The sequence below is a fragment of the Anguilla anguilla genome, chromosome 4, assembly GCF_013347855.1.
Source record: "Anguilla anguilla isolate fAngAng1 chromosome 4, fAngAng1.pri, whole genome shotgun sequence".
NCBI classification, from domain to species: domain Eukaryota; kingdom Metazoa; phylum Chordata; class Actinopteri; order Anguilliformes; family Anguillidae; genus Anguilla; species Anguilla anguilla.
In genome coordinates, this window is record NC_049204.1 from 43,064,131 (window position 1) to 43,086,281 (window position 22,151).

Below are 22,151 nucleotides of genomic sequence, written 5' to 3' on the forward strand. Positions count from 1 at the left end.
ATAGGTGGTCCCAATGGCAAAGTTGTAGTGCACCAGTCGATGAAGTTTTGTGTTGATCTGACTTACGGTGTGGGAGTTATGACCTTTTAAACATGACCCTTTGTTATAGCGCCGCCATCTGGCCGACATAGGTGATTTTTAGTGCCTGAGTAGTGGGGGGCCATAGAAACCCACCTGCCAAATTTGGTTGCTCTAGGACTTATGGTTGCTGAGCCTCAGACACTTTTAGCGGAGAATAATAATAATAATAATAATAATAATAATAATCCGAACAGATACAATAGGGTTCCACCAGCTTCGCTGCTTGGACCCCTAATAATAATAATAATAATAATCCTAACAGATACAATAGGGTTCCACCAGCTTCGCTGCTTGGACCCTTAATAAATAAATAAAAATCTTGACTACCTCCAACTTTTCACAGATTTAGGAGCTGGTTTTAGCGCTAAAACGCTTTGTGAAATACTCTTAGACCAAAAATTTTGGAGTCCTAAAATTAGGACTAACATGCCCATTATTTTTAAGGAGTTTCTCCTAAATCAGCAAGTTGGGAGCTACTTTTAGCCTTAAGATGTTTTGTGAATACGATCCCAGACCTCTATCACCAGGCCAGGTTTTTAAGTCAATGACGACCGAGGCCGACACTCTTCTTTTTTCCTTTTTCAAATTTTTCCTTTTTCCTCCGTATCTGAGCCGTGGCTCACGTTGATTTTTAGGAAGCTATCCTAGCTTCGGTGTCCCCACCGAATAACCCTGGATCGTCGTGCCATTGGACACCGCTTTGGAACCGTGTGTCTATGCCTTGAAGTACTGACGGGCTCGTGTTGAGAGTCCGGTGTTGCATATCAAGCTGGCCTCTCCCAAGTTGCATTTTCCAGCTTTGAAACTTCGTGCATGCTGCCTCAGCTGGGTCTCAGCGATCACTTTCTCCTCCCTCTTTACTCTCTTCCTCTCCTCTCCACACTCCGACTTGTAAGTAACGCCATAATTTGAAGTTTAACCTACCGTTAGCTATTTATGCGTACATCCGTACGGATGCCAGCAATAGCAAGATAGCGGCTAGACTGTAAACCTAATTGTATGGTTAAATAACTTTGTGTTATGAGTCCAGTGTAACTGATTGTTGTCTGTTTCATACTAATTATAGGCTACGTGTGTAAAATGGTATTAGTTCATAATGAGATTCTGTGTAGCGATACCCAGCAATCTTGTTGAGAGAGCGTTTCACTTATGAACCATAATACTAATACTGTAACGTCTGACTCGTCACTACATTCTCCATTATATGTACAGAATTGTATTGTGCTATACAGTGCCAGTATCCTATCCCATATTACAACCAAACTGCTTAACTTCCAAAAACAATCAGCTGTTCCGTTTCGAAATACTATGGCGGCAAGCCGGAGTTGAAAGAATACTCTGCGTTGTTGTTAAAATAAATAGAATTTATTGTTGTTAAAATAAATAGAAATTATTGTTACTGCAGGATTGACAAAATGGCGCCTAAGAAAAGTTGTGCAATTACGGACGAGGAAGTCGAGGACATAAAGAAATCGCTCAACTTTATGTCGGAAGAGATTGCAACTATCTCTAAACAACAGAAAATGATAATGGATTTGATGGGAGAGGTCAAGGAACTGAAAAGACAAAACAGCGAGAAGGATAAGAGGATTACCCTCTTGGAATATCGAGTAGCAGACCTGCAACAGTACTCCCGGATGAACAACCTAATTATCAGCGGGCTGGAGACCCGGCACCGGTCATTTGCGAGGGCTACTGCGGTTGCTAGTGGGGAACCACCCGAGTGTGAACTACACTCCCTTGAGCAACAGGTGATCGCTTTCTTTGACAGCAAGGGCATGCCCATGGACAGCAAGGATATCGAGGGATGTCATATTCTACCGAGAAAAGACAAAAGCGAAAACCCTGCCATAATAATTCGCTTTGTGAATAGAAAACAAAAAAGCGCACTGCTTAGACAGGGGAGTAAGCTGAAGGGATCCAACGTATATGTGAACGAACACCTGACAAAGAAGGCTGACATTGCTAGACGGGTACGCTTCCTAAGAAAACAGAACAAGATTCAATCAATGTGGACAGAAAACTGCAAGGGTCACCTGAGGAGGCAAAAGTGCAGGTCATCAGGGAGATTGCAGAACTGGACAAGTACCAGTGAGGCAAACTCCTGGGAGAGCAGCGCAACAAGGTAATGAACTAGCCGAACGTTAACGTTACTCATTTAAAATGAGTGGTTACTTTAACTTTGGTAATAAGCAGAGGTGGGTAACCCGGCTTCAAAGAGTAAAAAGACTGACCATGTATTTGCTCCACCACCATGCACTAAACCAGCTGATTCTAATTAGCATAACTCTTCAGCATGATAGGAGAACTAATTATTGTAATCAGCTGGTTTAGTGCATGGTGGTGGAGCAAATACATGGTCAGTCTTTTTACTCTTTGAAGCCGGGTTACCCACCTCTGGTAATAAGGACAGCTCGCTAAGAGCATGGAACGTGAGGATGATGCTGACTGTGGTCTGGGATTATGACGGAGTCTTGTAATGGAATGGATTGTTTAAATTGTAAAACAGCAGAAAATGAGCTTTGCAAAGATGGCAATATAATTTTTCCATTTAACAATGCTGATGATGAAGAGATCAAGTGAATCTCTTCAGCTGCAGAGGGCTGGAAGACCTATATGAAAACTGTGATGGTTGGTATCTCAAAACTTTAAAATGCACTGAACATAATATGTATGAATTAAAACAAAATATTGACCCTGAGAATAATTTCTTCAACAGTCTAAACAACAATTGCAGTTACTACACAGATGATCAATTCAACATGAAGGTCAAGTCAGATCAAGGAATGTCAAAATTATTCACTTTAACAGCAGAAGTCTATATGCAAATTTTCAAAACATCAAAGAATATTTATGCCAATTTAAGAAACCATTCAATGTTATAGCTATATCTGAGACTTGGCTCTGATCTGAGAAGGGTGTGGATTTACAGTTGAATGGATACGAATTGACTTATATGAACAGGAAGAACAATATAGGAGGGGGTGTGGCTCTGTATATGGATAACAGCTTCAATTATAAGGTAGTGGACAGTATGACAACCACTATTGATGATGTGCTGGAATGTATCACCATAGAAATCTGCATGGAAAAAAAGAAAAATGTAATTGTTAGCTGTGTATATAGAGCACCGGGATCTAACATTGAAATATTTAAGGATAGTATGGAGGGAATGTTTGCCAAAACAAATCAGAATGTTTATTTGTGGGGATTTCAATATAGATTTGTTCAATCGTAATAAGCACAAAATGACTGACGAGTTTGTTGATGCTATGTATAGTATGAGTTTATATCCAATGATCACTAAACCAAGTAGAATAACATCATACTGTGCCACTCTAATAGATAATATAGTTACAAATGTTATGGAGGACAATACAGTGAGCGAGCTACTAATTAATTACATCAGTGATCATTTACCAGTTTTTGTAGTCTATGACTGTAATTATAAGAAGGATAAGGATGCCAATAACGTTAAATACAAAGGAGTGAGAACAGAAGAAGCCATGAATGCATTTAGAAGTGAATTACTATCACAAAACTGGAGAATAATATATGAAGATGATATTGACAAAGCATATGAAACATTTTTAAAATTATTCGAATCGCTGTATGACAAAAATTGTCCAATAAAAAAATGCAGCAGAAAACAAAACTATACAGATAGTCCGTGGATCACAAAGGGGCTACAAAATGCCTGTAAAAAGAAATACCCTATATAGAGAATTCATAAAGTATAGAACCATAGATGCAGAAAATAAACATAAAAAATATAAAAATGACTTAACTACTATTATGAGGAAGAAGGATTATTACAATAAAACATTAGAGGATAACAAAAACAGCATTAAGGGCATATGGAATGTCTTAAACAGAATTATTAGAAATGGATCAAGAAACTCAAGTTACCCGCAGTACTTTATTGATAATGATAAGACCATAAATAATATGAATTATGTTGTTAATGGTAATTCTTTTGTATTTAATTTTAAATTTAATTTTAAAGTGTTGGACCAAAATTGGCAGAAGCAATCAATGACCCAGAGACAACAGAGGGGGAGGTTGTTGATGATTATCGGGATAGAAATCCGAGCTCAATTTGTCTTAGAGCAGTGGAAGAGAAGTAAATCATAGATATTGTTAGTAAGTGTAAGAATAAAACGTCTACTGACTGGAATGAAATTGATATGACAATAGTCAAGAACGTCATTGATGGTATTGTAAAACCACTAACCTACATTTGTAACTTGTCCTTCCAAACGGGTACATTTCCAAGTAAAATGAAAATTGCTAAAGTTATCCCATTATATAAAGCTGAGGATAAACATCACTTTACTACTTACAGGCCTGTCTTTACTTTCACAGTTCTCAAGGTGTTGGAAAAACTCTTCATTGAGAGGTTAGACAACGTCATTGAGAAGCATGAATTGTTGACTGACAGTCAGTGTGGATTTAGAACAAACAGATCAACATCTTTGGCACTAACTGAGTTAATAGAAGAAATAACTAATTGTATAGATAAAAAGAAGTATGCAGTGGGAGTATTTATAGATCTAAAAAAAGCATTTGATACCATTGATCATGACATATTACTCAACAAAATGGAAAGGTGTGGTATTTGAGGGGTTGTGCTGAATTGGTTGAAAAACTATATGGGAAACAGGCAGCAATTTGTACAGATAGGTGAGTATAAATCAACATGTATGGATATTACTTATGAAGTCCCACATGGGTCTGTATTAGGCCCAAAACTGTTCCTTTTGTACATAAATGACATTTGTAGGATATCAAAGATATTGAAATTTGTTTTATTTGCGGACGACACCAATATTTTTTGTTCTGGGGAGAATTTGCTGCAGCTTTTGGAGGTGGTTACGACTGAAATAAGTAAATTAAAATGGTGGTTTGACATAAACAAATTATCATTAAATTTGAACAAAACCAAGCTTATGCTGTTTGGAAATTGTAAAATAAACACTCACATACAAGTGATGATAGACAATATTAATATTGAAAGAGTTTATGAAAATAAATTTCTGGGTGTGATATTAGACCAGAAACTCTGCTGGAAACCTCACATAAAATATGTATGAGCAAAGTTGGCAAGGACCATTGCAGTTCTGGGGAAAACTAGGCACATATTGGATCATAAAGCGTTATACACTCTGTATTGTTCACTTATATTACCATATCTGAATTACTGTGTGGAGGTGTGGGGTAACACGTACAAAAGTACCATACACTCATTGTGCATACTACAAAAAAAGAGCCATGAGGATAATAAACAATGTAGGATTTTGTGAGCACACTAACATACTGTTTTTAAAGTCACATGCTTTGAAGTTCATGGATCTAATAGAATTTAAGACTGCACAAATAATGTACAAAGCAAGAAATAATTTACTTCCTGGCAACATACAAAAAATGTTCTCAGAGAGAGAGGGGGGTTATAACTTAATAGGAAAGTTTAATCTAAAAAAACATTGTGTTCGTACTACTCTGAAGAGTATGGGCATTTCAATTTGTGGGGTGAATTTGTGGAATGGTCTAGATGTTGAACTCAAGCAAAGTATAAATATAAACCAGTTCAAGAAGATGTACAAAAAAATTATTTTTGAGAGGTACAGGGATGTGGAATGAGGAAGGGGCGTTGTTTCTCTCAGGACTGAGACTCTCATTAGTTAATGATGTTTAATGATGTTTTTGTTGTTGTTGTTTTTTTTCTATGTGATTGTTGGGACATGCTGGATGGGCACCTGCACGATGATTATGTATGTGTAAATCTGATAAACATTAAGGTAATTATTTAAGTTATATTTGATAAAAACTAAGGTAAATATTTAAGTTGTATATGATGGACTTAAAGGTAATTATTTATGTGTATATATGATGAACATGAAGTTCACCATTTAAGAAAAGGGGTAGGACCATATAAGTGTATACTTCTTCCTACTCCTTTTCAGACATGTAATATTTATTTATGGAGAATTTGCTTTACATGTATACTGTTCATTTTATCGGTCATTCTTTTTTTTTGTATGTGTTTGTTTTCTTACTTATTATTTGTTACATGTTCGAAATAAATCTGTTCAATTAAAAAAAAAACTATTATTTGTCATTAAAGCTTATATTTTTGTATATGTGTGTTTGTGTTTCCTCTCTCATGCTGATGGAATGATCCACCAACAAAGTCAAATAAAGACATTTGAATTCATAAGTGCCGAGGGTCAATTCCCTCTAAATAATTTTAAGTGTTGAGGTTGATAAAGGGTGATCTCCAGTTATTCTGGGTTCAGTATTCAGAGTGCTGTGCCATTAACAGGGTATCTGAGGGTGAGCCCCTAATAATTAAATTTGAAATAATACAATAAATTAATTTTAATTTAATAACTCAACTAAGTTTTATCAACCTTATGACACTGTGCTCTGTGCATTCTCTCATGCTCAAGGAGAGGTGTCTCAACATCTCTCCCTCTCTCTCCCTGTCTCATTTTCTCACAGGCACACACACACACACACACACACACACAGAAGGTGTGAGGATGTATTTGAGGAAAGCAGATGGTTCTCGCCTTGGGGTTGCCAAGTTACCCACAATCAAGCAGACATAGCGGAGCCCCCTCCCCCACCCTAAATGATAAACCCGCCAGCAATAAGCACAAGCATTAATATCATTTGTGAGTCACAAACCCACTGAACACAGTGTGGGATTGGAAGCCAACAAAAAAGACAACAAATGAAAAATGAGCACCACTCTAACCAGATAAAGGCTAATTTTGTCCACTAGAGTCAGAGAGATTTTACTCTTCCTACTCACATATTTTATTTCAGACTGTTATATTCTATATGTCCTAATTAAAATTGTAATTATCTTTGAAGGGATTGAGGTTGGGGATCCGGTCTTATATATTTTTTCACTATAAGGCAACACTGGATATCTCCTGTCATGAGGCTAACCCTCAAACACAAAGATAGGTGGGGTCATGGGGATAGCCTCAAACATAGATGCAGATAGTAACAAACTTACAGGTGGGGATAGCATATAGTTCCATAACTAGAGACTGGGCTTGCTATTACTCCATATGAGTGGGAATACAAAGATTCGAGATTTCTCTGATGACATGAGATCTCAACAGAGCATAGGCGTGCTAAAACACTGTTGCCTCAATTTCTTCTCTCTAGTGGCTGGACCCAGTACAGCTTTCCTCCACTGAGTCTCACTATAAATATTCCAATTTTTGACAGCAAAATAGATTAAAATCACCTCTTGAGGATCACTCTGCATTAAAAATTCAATCAAAATGGGTTTTCCAAATATTGCTCGCTGGTCTAAAAACAGTATTAGTCTTCTCTTTTTGTCTTGCTGACAAAACAGTGATGAAAGAAACTTTTGTCATATACCATTTCAAATTAAAACCTGACTCTGTCAGAGACAGAACAAAAGCATAAGTAAAACTTTAAGAATTTGGATTTTCAACCCCTGCAGGGTTCCCACTCATTTTAGGAAATCATTTGCCAGGATTTTCAAGGACAATTTTGATGACTTAGACTTACAGACATGAAACATGGACAATGGTAGCCCAAAGCTGGTGGTGGACCGAGGGGGAGGGGTTAATGTGCAAGTACCATAACCATTCAAAACTTTGTGCTGCCGTGTAATCTCAGCAGCTAATAAAAATGAGAAAAGCGGAGAAAAATACAGAAAAAATACATAAAAATACGCGATCTCAGCTCTAAATATACTGTTTAATAGCTTGACTTATAGCCTAGCCTACAGTTTTCCAGGACATTTTCTCACAAATATTTCCAGGACATTTTGTACATTTTCTCATTTTCCAGGTGTTTTCTATGACTGGAAAACTAGTCGATAAATTTCCAGGTTTTCAAGGTTTTTCAGGACGAGTGGGAACCCTGCCCTGGTTTTCTTGAAATAGGCATTTTGTATATTATTTTGTAGTACTGTAGAAGCCTTGCAGGGTCCAAACATTAGCTGCAGAATTATTCTGACCATTGCATATCATAAGGCTCATCCAGTCAGCTTGAGAGAGCCTCAAACAAAAAGGGGCAACATATCTTCAAGCCTCACACAGAATCAAACACTCCAAAAGGTTTTACAACAGACAACCTTCTGTCCAGCAACAGTTTACAATGAAGGGCGGTTTGGGCAATGACAACCCAGAACTGCTTTCCAGTGGAGGGCAGGTTGACCAATGAGAAACCAGTACTGCACTACAGTGGAGGGCAGGATGACCAATGAAGAAACCAGCACTGCTTTACAGAGGAGGACAGGATGACCAATGAGGAACCAGCACTGCTTTATAGAGGAAGGTAGGATGACCGTTGAGAAACCAGCACTGCATTACAGTGGAGGTCAGGATGACCAATGAGAAACCAGCATGGCTTTATAGAGGAATGCAGGATGATCAATAAGAAACCAGCACTGCATTACAGAGGAAGGCAGGATGAGCAGTGAGAAACCAGGACTGCTTTACAGTGGAGGGTAGGATGACCAATGAGAAACCAGCACTGCATAACAGTGGAGGGCAGTATGAGCAATGAGAAACCACCATTACACACAAAAAGGTGATACATCCTCTAACATATCCCTTTTTGTTACTTTGTTCTGTTAAAAGTACTGTGAAAGTGTTTAACACAAAACCTTTTCCAGGGAAGCCAACATATTAATTTATTTATTGGGTGGCTGCACTTATTCAAAGTGGATTACATTAAGGATGTGCAGCTGTTGCCCTTGAGAGCCTCAGTGACTGTCACTCAGCACTTAATTGACCAATTAAAGCAGTTGATCACAGAGCTGGTTTCCTGATTCTGAATTGGTTTCTGGTTTCAAGGTCAAATTAAAAAACTGGCAGACCCACAGCACTCCAAGACCAGGGTTGGGGACCTCTGCCTTATGGTATATTATGTTGTTTGTATGACTGCACATTGGCTGAAGAACAGCTGAACAAAGCACTGTACCCTGTGCTGCAGCTGCAAGGCCCAATATAGGTTCTCCACCCTTCAGCCTGTTAATAAGAGAAGTAACAATGAAAGGGCATCAAAGGAATGCCGTAAAATGAACTGCTTCAGGTACATTTTCTCTGCACGTGGCTGGGATGGTCGCAGTACAGAAACTTGTTTTCATGCATTTTGATGTTCATGACACTTCTACAGTTGCTCTGAGCCCAGAGAACAGAGGTGCATATTACAGTTTTTTTTCAATTGCTAACATGCATTGGTCAAAACTGAAGTCACATTGTCAAAACTCTTCACACAGTCAGCGGAACAGAAGTCTATGTGGACCAAGCTGTGAATCATTTTTCATTACTTTCACACAAAATGCATTCAATGACCACATTTTCCTAAATCCATGAACTCTTTTCTCATTCATACTCCACCACCTGCAAAACACTATATATTTGCAGCACATTTTTCAAATGCTAACACACTGTTTTCAAAACTGTTAAAAACACATTCAAAAAAGGAATGATGGCAAATTTCGTGCATTTCTGCAGTAACCATATTGAAATATACTGAAAATCTTAGCAGAATATTTACAATAAAAGCTAACATCACAATGTGTGTGGCACTTTCCAATGATGGTTTGCTGTTACACAAACCACTCATTGGCCCCTACAATACAGAGAGGCTCATTTCTTTTCTGTATGACCTGCATAATGGACTTCTGCCAGTGGAGGAGAGAAGGGCAGGAAACTCCCCTACCTTCGTTGTTGTGTGGGATAATGTGGCATTCTACCACTCTGCTGCAGTCACCGACTGGTTTGCTGCACATCCCAGGATGTTAGTACTATTCCAGCCTCCATACTCCCCCTTCTTAAACCCCATAGAGGAACTTTTCTCTGCGTGGAGGTGGAAGGTGTATGACCACCGTCCACATGACCAGATGTCCTTACTGGATGCCATGAATGCGGGGTGTGGAGACATTTCTCCTGAAGACTGCCAGGGTTGGATCAGACATTCCAGAAGATAATTTCCAAGATGCATTGCCAGAGAAGACATAAGATGTGATGTTGATGAGAACTTGTGGCCAAAAGCAGGAGAGAGGGAGAACTAGAACCCTCACAGTACTGTACAGTATGAGTGATTATACTATACATGTTGTTGTGTTTTTGTGATTATTATTGCAGCCCTGGAATTTCAGGAAATTGTTTTTTTTTTTGTTTCAACTTTTTATTTTTCACAAGTAAATTACTATATGCAAAGATATAGAAAAAATAAAGGATATTGAAGCAAATTGCTGCATTTCGGATTCATTCTTGTTACATATACTTTAGTACAGTCAATAAAGTGAAAAGGTGTTATTCTTATTCTATAATGAAATACTGATTTATGTGAAAAATCATTTAAACTTCAAAGATATAAGTTCATCATTTATGTAATGCTCCCTGTTGTTAGTGTTTTTTAGGTCAGTGTGTTATGAGTGACAATGTATGCTTTCTGAGTGAGAATTGTTGCCAGTGTTATGGTCGAATGAGCTTATTTTGAGACATGTATGAAGTGTTTATGAAGTATGAAGTGGTAGTTTGAGTGAGTTTTGGAAGTGAGATTAACTGGCCAAGATGCATGTTGGTAATGCAGACTGTATGAAGAGTTTTGAAAAAGTGACTTCAGTATTGACCGATGCTTGTTAGCAATTGAAAAAAACTGTGTTAAGACTCATCCCTACAAGCTGCTGCTTCTCTCACACTGAGCTGAGAGGACATTAGAGAGTAACAATGCTGAATTATTATTAGACAGCATCATGTAAAAAATGCATCACCGACAAGGGAACCTCCTCTAGTAAACGCACACATTTCAGCAAAGGCGTCCTTAACATTCTGAGAATGTTACATGTTGCATGAATTCATGGAGCAGAGCTTGCATATGCCGGACTCCCAAGCTGTGTTGTAAACAGATCTGTCTTATCAACTTATATGGTCCAAATAATGATGATCCACACTTCTTTGAGACTATTTATAATAATATACTGGGCTTACAAACTACAAATGATCACTTTATCATGGTAGGGGACTACAATACCGTTCTAAACACTGTAACTGATCATAAAGGAAATCATTCTACTAATTATCATCCACATGCATTTAAAGAGATCTCAAATATTATGGATATATGGATCTGGATATGGAGACTTAAAAATCCGGATAGAACTAGATATACTTGGAGGAGACAAAATCAAGCGAGTCGCATTGACTATTTTCTTATTTCTTTTTCTATGGTACCAAAAGTAAGAAAGGTGTTGATTGAAGACAAATTGAGATCAGATCATCAGCGTATCGCACTCCACCTAGTGTGATAGATAGAAAGTTTATTTTTTGGAAAAACGTGTTTGATAACGGCATTATCTTCATAAATGATATTGTGAATAAGGAAGGTAAAATTATGACTTACAAACAATTTATCAACATTTACGGAAATGTCTGCCCATTACAAAAATTCAATCAACTTATTGCGGCCCTACCACAACAATGGAAAAGAGAAATTAGAAAAGGAAACGGCCAGGAATTAGTCTGCCAGCCACATATCAAAAACTATAATTGGTTAAAAAAAGAAGTATAAATAGAGAAATTAATAAGTTTTATTTAAGATCTAAAACCTTGATAGCTACCCCGTACAAGATTCTGGATAGTTGGGAATATATGTTAGATCTCCCAATTCCATGGCAACAGGTGTTTAATCTGATTTATAAAACAACGATTGACTCCTCCATAAGATTTTTTCTATTTAAATTATTGTATACGTTTTTGGCTACAAAAAAGATGCTCAATATTTGGGGTATTGAACAGTCACCCTTGTGCAGATTCTGCCAAGAAGAGACTGAGTCAGTGGGCCATTTATTTTGGTATTGTCCCTTTGTGGGCCTTTTTTGGATGGGGGTTCAGGGCTGGTTTTCTGGCTATAATGGTCAGTTTCAACTAGACTTTCCCACAGTGCTGTTGGGAGATCTAAGAAATCATACCCAAACAATAGTCAACATGATAATTCTTTTGGGGAAAATATTTATTTTTGGGTCAAAATCTGGGGAGGCCTTAAGAATTGAGAGATTTAAACTGTTAGTAAAACATCACAGCACAATTGAGTGCTACATTGCACAACAAAATAGTAGATTGTTTGTATATAAGGAGAGATGGGGTGCACTGAGTGTGGCAGAAGGCTGGGAATAGGAAAGGAGGGGTAAGGAAAGAAGGAAAGAAAGAAAAAAGAAGTATATGTGTGTATATATGTATCTGTAAGTGTGTGTATGTATGTAGGTATGTATATGCCTAAAGTATTTACAAGTAAAAAGTAATTAAATAACCATAGAAAATCATAATAATAAAGTTGTGCTGCAAAGACGGGGGTGGAGGGTTGGTATAGGGGTGAATATTTGTACGACACATAGGGTGAGGGGAAGGGACATCACTGGGTAAGTGGGCAGGGACCTGGGGTGGGGGGCTCTGTTTAGGAGGACTCATTATAAATGATAATGTGCAAATGTAAAAGATAATGATGTGTAAACTATGTACTCTGTTTAAAAAAATAAATAAAATTTTTTTTTTTAAGTTGTCCTCCGAAGAGGGGGGTGGTGGTGGGATAAATTTAAAAAATGTATAAAAAAATAAATTTAAAAAAGCTGTGTTGTACAGCGCCATTCAGTGGCATCACGACACTCATGCTCCGGAGTCCCAGGTCGCCACGGCAACGATGAGAGTGGTAGCTCTAGGTAAATGTGACATCAGCTTGTACCATTAAGCCTAGCCTTCTTTTATGAGTGCCATCATGCAGACCCATTTGTAGACTAATGTCTTAGTAATGGAATTAGTTGAAAATAAAGGGTGTTGGTATGTGGAGATTAGAGACACTGTGTAGTAGGGATGTATCCGAATCCGAATACCGTATTCGGGAAAGCACGAATAATGCGATGGAAACAGATATTTCTTCTACCCGAAGTTGCTCGTTATTATTCAGATTCGGGGGGGGAAAAGTCAGCTCCATGTCGAGTTCTCATAGCCTCTATGTAACGTCACATGGGCAGAGAGAGAGGGACGGGAGGGGGAGGGGGGGCGGCAGCACCAGTTACACACACCAACAAACTTTGAGCCACTGCGTTACAAAACGTTTAATAAATAAGTTCTATGCGTCACTCATTATGTTTCTTCAAATTGATTCATATCATTGTGGATGGCCACTAGATAAAAATGCCCATCCCGTTTGCAACAGGACTTTGATTTCTCTAACTAGTCGTGTCATTTACTACACATTAGATTATTGAAAAGTAATCGCTATATTCTGTAGTCGCCCCCACCGAGTCAGCACACAGCAGGCAGCGGGCTGAAAGCTTATCATTCCCGGCTATCACTCGGGGAAACTCTCGCATCGAGGAGGAGGTGCGGGATCTAGCGAGGCACAAGCCTGGTGTGACAGCTGGATTTCTTTCAAACCCCCGCAACCTATACATCAAAATCAAGCTTAGAACCTGCAGTTTTTAGCTGTATGTGTTAATTTCCTATTCAGTCAATATTCATCCGTTTAAGATGTAACATGCTCAGGCATAGGTCTTGGCTATCAAATGAACTCGAAATCCATTCATGGTAACAGTTGCCACCAAGGGAAACATGATCACATTATATGGTTTGTAGCCTATCCAAACTTAGTTCAGTAGGGGAATAAATAAATAAATAAATAAATAAAAATAAAACAGGCAAAAAAAAAGTTCATGTAGGCTATCACTGTTATGTAATTACTGTTGTAAAGTAGTAATTCACGTTTCCCTAGCGAACTGCAGTAACGTTAACACATCAAGAAACGCGAACGCAGCATCATTGAAATTTAAGATTATGTTTCTATATATCTTTAAGATATGGATATGATATCTATATATCTTTAAGATATAGATTAAGATATGTTTATATATATCTTTACTGTAAATAGTTTCTATTTCCAATGCAAAATAGAATCTTTCGATTTATAAGACTTTTTTTTTTGTTTCTGATTGTTCAATGTACCCCAGTTAAAAGGGGGGGGGGTGCTGGGGTTCAGACAGTTCATAAAACTTAGTTTAGTTAAAAATAAAAAAAGAGAGAGAGACAGATTAAAAGTACAGTATGAGGATTTGGAAATATATTTCATAATTAATTATATGCCATTGCATTGCCAATGAATACTAGGTTAGAAAATACAACATTTGCCTGATTTAACGTGACTTCCGAGATAAACCGGATATAAGATACTTCCGGTCTTATATCCAAATATAGATACAGATACAGATAATTTTGTTGGTTGAACAGATACAGATACAGATACAGATAATGACCTCTCTGCACACCCCTACTGTGTAGGCAAACAGCAGGCCTGCTGGAAATTTGTATGCTTGCTATTGTGTGTCCCTGGAGGGATTCACAGGAAGATGATCTCCTTGGCAATTACATCACCTGCCTTCTGATACTGAACTGTACAGAGGAGCTGTGTGCAGAACCAGTCTGACAGCAGCATGTTCTCTCTCATTCTCCCAACCTCACACCCTTTCTTCTTTGTCTCATCCTCTTTTTCTCTCACCCCCACTTCTCCTTCTTTTTCACTTCCCCTGCAATCTAAAACCATCCCTCCCTCTCTTTCTCTCCCCCTGTCTCTCTCCCTGCCTCCTGCTATCTCAGATCAACTTTCTCTGCCTGTCTGCTTTCTCCAACTCACTACCCCTCTCTCTCCCTCCTCTCTTTCTCTCTGGTGGGAATGTCAGCCTGTCATCCTTCCTACACAATGCAGTGATTACCGAGCGTGTGTATGCGTGTGTGTGTGTGTGTGTGTGCATAGTAAGTGAAAAGACATGGATTATAGAGCTAACAAAAGAATGAGCCAGTGTGTGAATCAATTAACTAGAGAATAAATTAATACAGTGTAAGAGGAACATAACACATTCATGAAATGAATGAATGAATGAAGGACTTGACTACATGAATTAATTACTGTATAATTGAGAGTATGACTGAATAACTGTGAATGGAAGGCAGAAGACTTGCCAGTATGGTAAATGGAATCTTGAATAAAGGCATAGACGATGAATGCATTTAAAAAATAGTCTCTTAACCCCTTAGCGCACATGCCAAATCTTGCCAATCCTTGCCCATTTAGGGGGTACCCTATTTAAAGCTTTATAACTCCAGATGTGAACACCACAGAGACATGAAAAATGGCTTTAATGAAGCAGGACATTTGTACCATTTACAATACTAGCTTAGATTACTTTATATTCATAATTTTGGAAGAACTAATGTGCCACAAATGCAATTGTTTAGGCAAAAAATCTAAAATGAATTTGCTATTTTTTAGTTTGCAATGAAATACTGAGAGATTGCATATATACAGCAGGTTAAAGTATACATGTCCTGGATCAAAAACTTCTTGACCACAAGTTCATAAAATCTAAGTGTGGATATGCAGAACTACTAAAGATCTATGAAGCCAAAACTAAGCAGTGTACCCAGCGTCTCCAAATCTACCCAAAATGTCTAAATTATGCATTGCTGTAAATCACAACATATTCACATATTTCACTACAAATCAACTGTTTTTACTCAAGAAACTCACTGTTGCATCATTTTCAAGTGGGAATTACAAGCTTTACGTCAGTACAGTGGTCTAAAATAGCTAGGGGTCCAGGAACATACCCAAAATCTCTCCAAAAAGGAATATAATGCTTTTTGTCCACTGTAAAGCATATAAATGAGCCCCTTATGAAGGTTTAAGATGAAACATTGATATCAGATTTTAAAATAATGCAAAAATATTGTCACACAATGCTGTACAGTACCTAAATGTGTGATAGTTAACTCTTGTGTAGTGCCCTTGGAAGATGTTTGCCAATTTGATCTGATATTTGCAATGTAATTTAATTAATTCATTAATTCTTGGATCTGGGTGGGGTAATGTTGTTCAGAGAGGCCAGTGTTTTTTTTTCTGTGCCATTCGTGTGGGGCTAGCTGCAGTTGATCCTATGCAACTGTGTGATTTAGATAATTGGTTCACGTGATAGAAGCTGATAAAACGAGAACTACTTTAGAAAGTTCACGGAGAGTGAAGGTCTAGTTAAACTTTTAGTGAACTCTCTGGCGCCTATTGCTGTGCTGGTTAAAAGATATGTTGTCCAATCACGCTGCGTGAGGGGGGGTTCGACAAGAGGTCAAGTGGGAACTAGTTAGGGGTTGCAGGGGAAGACTGGAACTCAAGGGAGAGGCAGATGGTGCACGGTGCAGGAGAGATCGTTAAACTGTTTAGTGAAATTGAGTTGGATGCACGTTTTGGAATTGATTGATTGATCGGTTTTCGCCATCGTCATTGAATTAAGTCGCGGTACAGGATTGGAAGGTGCGGACGTTTTGGTGTAAATTCCAGTTTTTCTTATTTTTTTCTCGACGAAGTTTTTTCTCTACTGTTTCGGGTTAGCTAACCTGCAGCTAGCCACACGAAGAGGACAGCACGCGGCTGGACGAGTGTGTTTGTGTCGGACCTGCATTCGGATCGCCACTGACTTGTTTTCCTGTGTGTGTGAGTAAACCTCAACATTATTCTTGTGTGGATTCATATGAGCTCCAACATGCGCGCCAACGTATAAAGACAAACTGTGCACGGACAGCCTAAAACCCCGGGTTATTTTCTTCAATTTGTTATTTTGGTTTCGTGTTCATTTCTTTCATTTAATACTGTGACAGTTAAAATGGGCCATGCAGTGTGTATGGGCTGCCTAAGTTTGAATGGCGTCAAGTTGATGGCACTTTGGTGTTTTTTTTAAATAAATGCCACTATTGTAGTTCGATATATTCTGGACTGTGTATAGTGTTATTGCATATTTTTCTCTTGAAATTGATTAAGCCCATTATAATTTGGTGTATTTTGGTATTGTGGTTTTACTCCTTATACATGGAGTCAAATGTTACGCACAAGTAGAGCACCATTTTAGGTTAATAAAATAACTGGTTCTTTGAGTGTGAGTGCTCAAAGTGGGGGCTCGTGAGTCAAAGTGTTTATGCATGGGAGTCATTGTTCGCAAGCAGTATAGCTTCATACTAACATCTTTAAAGCTACCTGAGGCCTCCCAGTCTCCCAGGTGAGATCCCTAGACATAGAGTAAACTGGTGCATCCCATCACAGCTCCTCCCATGCATTTTAGTGTATTAGTGGAAGTTTCATAGGTTTCAGTATTACCTATGTATATTATGTAAATGAGCATTGTGGTGGGAGGGCTACATATGTATTTCTATACTCTGTACTCTCGTATGTTTTCTTGTATGGGGATGGGATGACATGAGAACAATTTTTAACCGTTCACCACGATTTGGCAATGCTCCAACTCTCACGTCATCACTGTTGCATGCTTCACAAAAACTATTAACACTACTAACGCTTACATCACAGTGTGAAATATCCACATTATATAATACCATTAACATATTTAATATATTAACTGATATATTAATGAAAGATTACATAAATTAATTTAAAGTAAATTAATAGAAATATACTTTGGAGATTCCCCCAACATTAAGAAGGTGATCTGCTGGAATGCACCCTTAAATACAGAATGAATGAATGAATGAATGAATGAACAGGAGATGGGAAACTCATCATGACGGTAATCTCTAGGGGTTAGAGCAGGGCTGTCCAACCCTGTTTCTAAAGATTTAATGTCCTGAAGATTTTCACTCCAATCCTAGCAAAGCACACCTCATTCAACAGCTAGCGATATTAATACAGAATTAGGGAAAACTGCCCTTAGATACTGTGCTCCATACACTTGGAATAAACTACTACTAATAAACAGTCGCTAAAACTCAATGCTTAAGTACCTGTAAGTCTTTTCCGGAATCTGAAAACAAAACATAGTTACGTTTAATTGTGAATGTTTTAATCAGTGTTGCATAACCTTTATTATATTTTGAACAATGTCATATTTTTCATTGTTTTCATTTTGTGTTCTGTAAACAGTATATGTTTGTTGTGTTTAGTCTGTAAACTCACGCTCATGAAAAAGACAGCATTGATCCTTCAATGTGTCTCTGAGTTCTAAATAAAGGTTTAATGAAAAGATCTTGTTGAGCTTCTAATTAGTAGAATCAGATGTTCCAAATAAGGCTTGAAATTAAAACCTACAGGATGGTAGATCTCCAAGAACAGGGTTTGGCAGCCATGGCTTAGAGTGTGTGAAAGAATAAATGAATGAATTCATATGTTTACTGAATGAACTGAAAGAGGGACAGGAGCCTCACCCAACATGATGAAGGGGATCCCCAGGAAGGTGGAGTTGTACTTGCCGCCCGATAGGTTGATGATGCCGGCCGAGGTGAGTGTGGCCAGGCTGATGCTGAGCAGTGCCAGGAGGCCGAGCCAGGGCTTAGTCCGCACGCAGTCCCGCATGGTGCAGCACAGCACTGCCAGCGAGATGCACAACAACAGGCAGACCAAAAGGGAGTGCTCTGACACCTTGCTGGTTCTCTGGAAGTCATGCTGCGGTGAGGAGGAGGTGAAGGGGTACACACCAATCTCGGGGTGCGCCTTGCGGTAGCGCTCTAGCGCCAGGCAGAACTGCACCTCCCAGCGAGCCGCCATCATGTCATTGAGCGGGCTGAGCGCCTGCAGGTAGTAGCTGAGCTGCAGAGCCCGCGCATAGCGCACGCCCTCCCGGCCCGCCGCCAGCACCCCGCCCAGCTGGTGCCCGATGTAGGTCTGTCGCCCATCCTGCAGCCTGGCAATAGGGTAGCGCACTGGAGGCGCGGAGCGGTTGGAGGCACGTGCGGCCCGCAGCTCCTCTAGCACGCGCAGGATGTCATCTACAATGCAGCTCTTGTGGTCATCCAGAAGGCAGAGGTGTACGAAGGAGTAGTTGAAGCCCAGCATGTGCACCTGGATTTTGGTGATGGTGTTGTGGAGCTGGGGGGGGGGGGGGGGCCCAAACAAGTCAGGTTACGGCCAGACCACTTTCGGTGGGCCAGCCTTTACTTATTTGGTAGGCGTACTGTTATGCCTTCCACAGTGGATTTTTTACTCACATGTGACACAGATCAGATAAGTAATATGAACGTATTAACAGGAAAAAGCATTATGGATTCGGATATTTTTTCAGGTCCTTTTTGGGCCACATTCATATGTAAAAATAAATCTGATAGGAATCAGATATCTGCCAATGCTACTGTCATCTAAACGCACAAATTGGAATTTCCTGGTCATTGTGATTCACACGTCATTCAAAATGCAACATTCTCATACTTTTTTGCATTTGAACGACGTGTAACATATATCACGCCATAACAAACTGGTGCCTGTCCGTGACAGATGGGTTCCCCCTCTGAGTCCAGTTCTGCTCAAGGTTTCTTCCTGCTATCAGTCAGGGAGTTTTTCCTTGCCACTGTTGCCCTAGGCTTACTCTTTGGGAGCCGGTTCTCTGTAAAGCTGCTTTGTGACAAAGCTCCTTTGTTAAAAGCGCTATACAAATAAAATTGATTGAAGTGATTGATTGGGTGAAGCCGGGTCCCCCGAAGGTCGGGCAGGGAGTCACGGGGGCCTGGGCGAGGCCAGGTACCCCTGAAGGTAATAACAATAACAGCAATAAAAGAAACAATAATAAGTAATAATTAAAGCCGCAAGCGACGTTGGGAGGGGTCCAAGCATTGACACTATTGCGCCCCCTATGGAGTGATTTTAAAATGGTTTTGTCCTCATGATCATATACCTTCACCCAACATATCTACTGAATATCATGATGATCGTATGAAATATTGATGACTTATGGCCAATTTTGTGCTAAGAGATGCACTTAGATTTGTGTATATTCATAATTTTGAAAGAAATAAAGTGCCACAAATGAAATTGTCTAGGCAAAATATCTAAAATGAATTTGCTATTTTTTAGTTTGCAATGAAATACTGAGAGATTGCATATATACAGCAGGTTAAAGTATACATGTCCTGGATCAAAAACTTCTTGACCACAAGTTCATAAAATCTAAGTGTGGATATGCAGAACTACTAAAGATCTATGAAGCCAAAACTAAGCAGTGTACCCAGCGTCTCCAAATCTACCCAAAATGTCTAAATTATGCATTGCTGTAAATCACAACAAATTCACATATTTCACTACAAATCAACTGTTTTTACTCAATAAACGAACTGTTGCATCATTTTCAAGTGTTGGGTAGGAACCCGTGTAAGGACTGCGTATTACTTCGCAGTGTTCATTCTGGTGTATCTGTCTGGATATAGAAGATGCAACACAGGGTCTTGATTTATTTTCTTTACTGTAATCAATCGGTTTGTGTGTGTGGTTCTAAAATAAAGAATAATTCAAAACAAATATCACTGCACTGTTACATGAATTTCACAACATACACAAGTACACAGCTGATATACTGTTTCAACAAAATGCTATACAGCATACGCAAAATCACCGTGATATTGACTACCTAAAGTGGGTAGCTACCATTTTAGTAATAGCATGGCTAATAACAACACCATGCGGACTTAATACCATCTTAGCTAGCAGCTATTACTAGCGCTTAGAACTTAACACAATTAACTTCGTATCAATAAACCATACGGCAATACAAATATAAATATTACTTCATTAGTGCACACTGCCCAAACCAAGATTACTCTTAATCTAACTTAGTCTTAATTAACTGAAAAGAATTAGTAAACTGCTCAAACTTCATGCCATTCATCTTGTTCAGAAAAACTGTATGCCTCATGGCAACATTATATACACAACTTACAAATGGTAAGAAATTATCTGAAATACAAACATAAAGGCTGGGTTCTGACCCAGCCTTTACTGATAAAAACAAGACCCTATGCTGTCGGATTACTTGCGTCGCCATGGATGTCTTCTAGCCGCTTGCCGTAAAGAAGTTTACTAGATGTCGTAACACTTTAGATTTGGAGCTACAGCGCTACCGCGCAGCAACTAATAAAAAAGTCCAAATGGCGGGCAAATAATATGGCGGACATAGGTACTTCCAAGGGTAAAGTTGTAGAGTACTTTGAGCTGCATAGGTCCATGATGTTTTGTGTTGATCTAACTTATGGTGTGGGAGTTATGGCCTTTTACGCATGACCCTTTGTTATAGCGCCACCATCTGGCCGACATAGGTGATTTTTAGTGCCTGAGTAGTGGGGGGCCATAGGAAACCACCTGCCAAATTTGGTTGCTCTAGGACATATGGTTGCTGAGCCTCAGACACTTTTAGCGGAGAAAAATAATAATAATAATAATAATAATAATAATAATAATAATAATAATAATAATAATCCTAACAGATACAATAGGGTTCCAACAGCTTCGCTGCTTGGACCCCTAATAATCCTAACAGATACAATAGGGTTCCACCAGCTTCACTGCTTGGACCCCTGATAATAATCCTAACTAACAGATACAAGAGGGTTCCACCAGCTTCGCTGCTTGAACCCCTAATAATAATCCTAACAAAGACAATAGGGTTCCACCAGCTTCGCTGCTTGGACCCCTAATAATAATAATCCTAACAACTACAATAGGGTTCCACCAGCTTCGCTGCTTGGACCCCTAATAATAATAATAATAATCCTAACAGATACAATAGGGTTCCACCATCTTCGCTGCTTGGACCCCTAATAATCCTAACAAATACAATAGGGTTCCACCAGCTTCGCTGCTTGGACCCCTAATAATAATAATCCTAACAGATACAATAGGGTTCCACCAGCTTCGCTGCTTGGACCCCTAATAATCCTAACAAATACAATAGGGTTCCACCAGCTTCGCTGCTCGGACCCCTAATAATAATCCTAACAGATACAATAGGGTTCCACCAGCTTCGCTGCTTGAACCCCTAATAATCCTAACAGATACAATAGGGTTCCACCAGCTTCGCTGCTTGGACCCCTAATAATCCTAACAAATACAATAGGGTTCCACCAGCTTCGCTGCTTGGACCCCTAATAATTCTAACAGATACAATAGGGTTCCACCAGCTTCGCTGCTTGGACCCCTAATAATCCTAACAGATGCAATAGGGTTCCACCAGTTTCGCTGCTTGGACCCCTAATAATCCT

At 39.0% G+C, this 22,151-nt stretch overlaps 1 protein-coding gene across 1 annotated transcript in view; it reads right to left on the reverse strand.

Annotated features, from left to right (window-relative positions):
• Window positions 1–22,151, reverse strand: part of ptchd1 (patched domain containing 1) — a 55,627-nt gene that overhangs the window by 28,805 nt on the left and 4,671 nt on the right. The window contains exon 2 of the mRNA XM_035416334.1: window positions 18,336–18,996. Coding sequence (XP_035272225.1) covers window positions 18,336–18,996 — 661 coding nt within the window. The remainder of the gene's footprint in view (window positions 1–18,335; window positions 18,997–22,151) is intronic.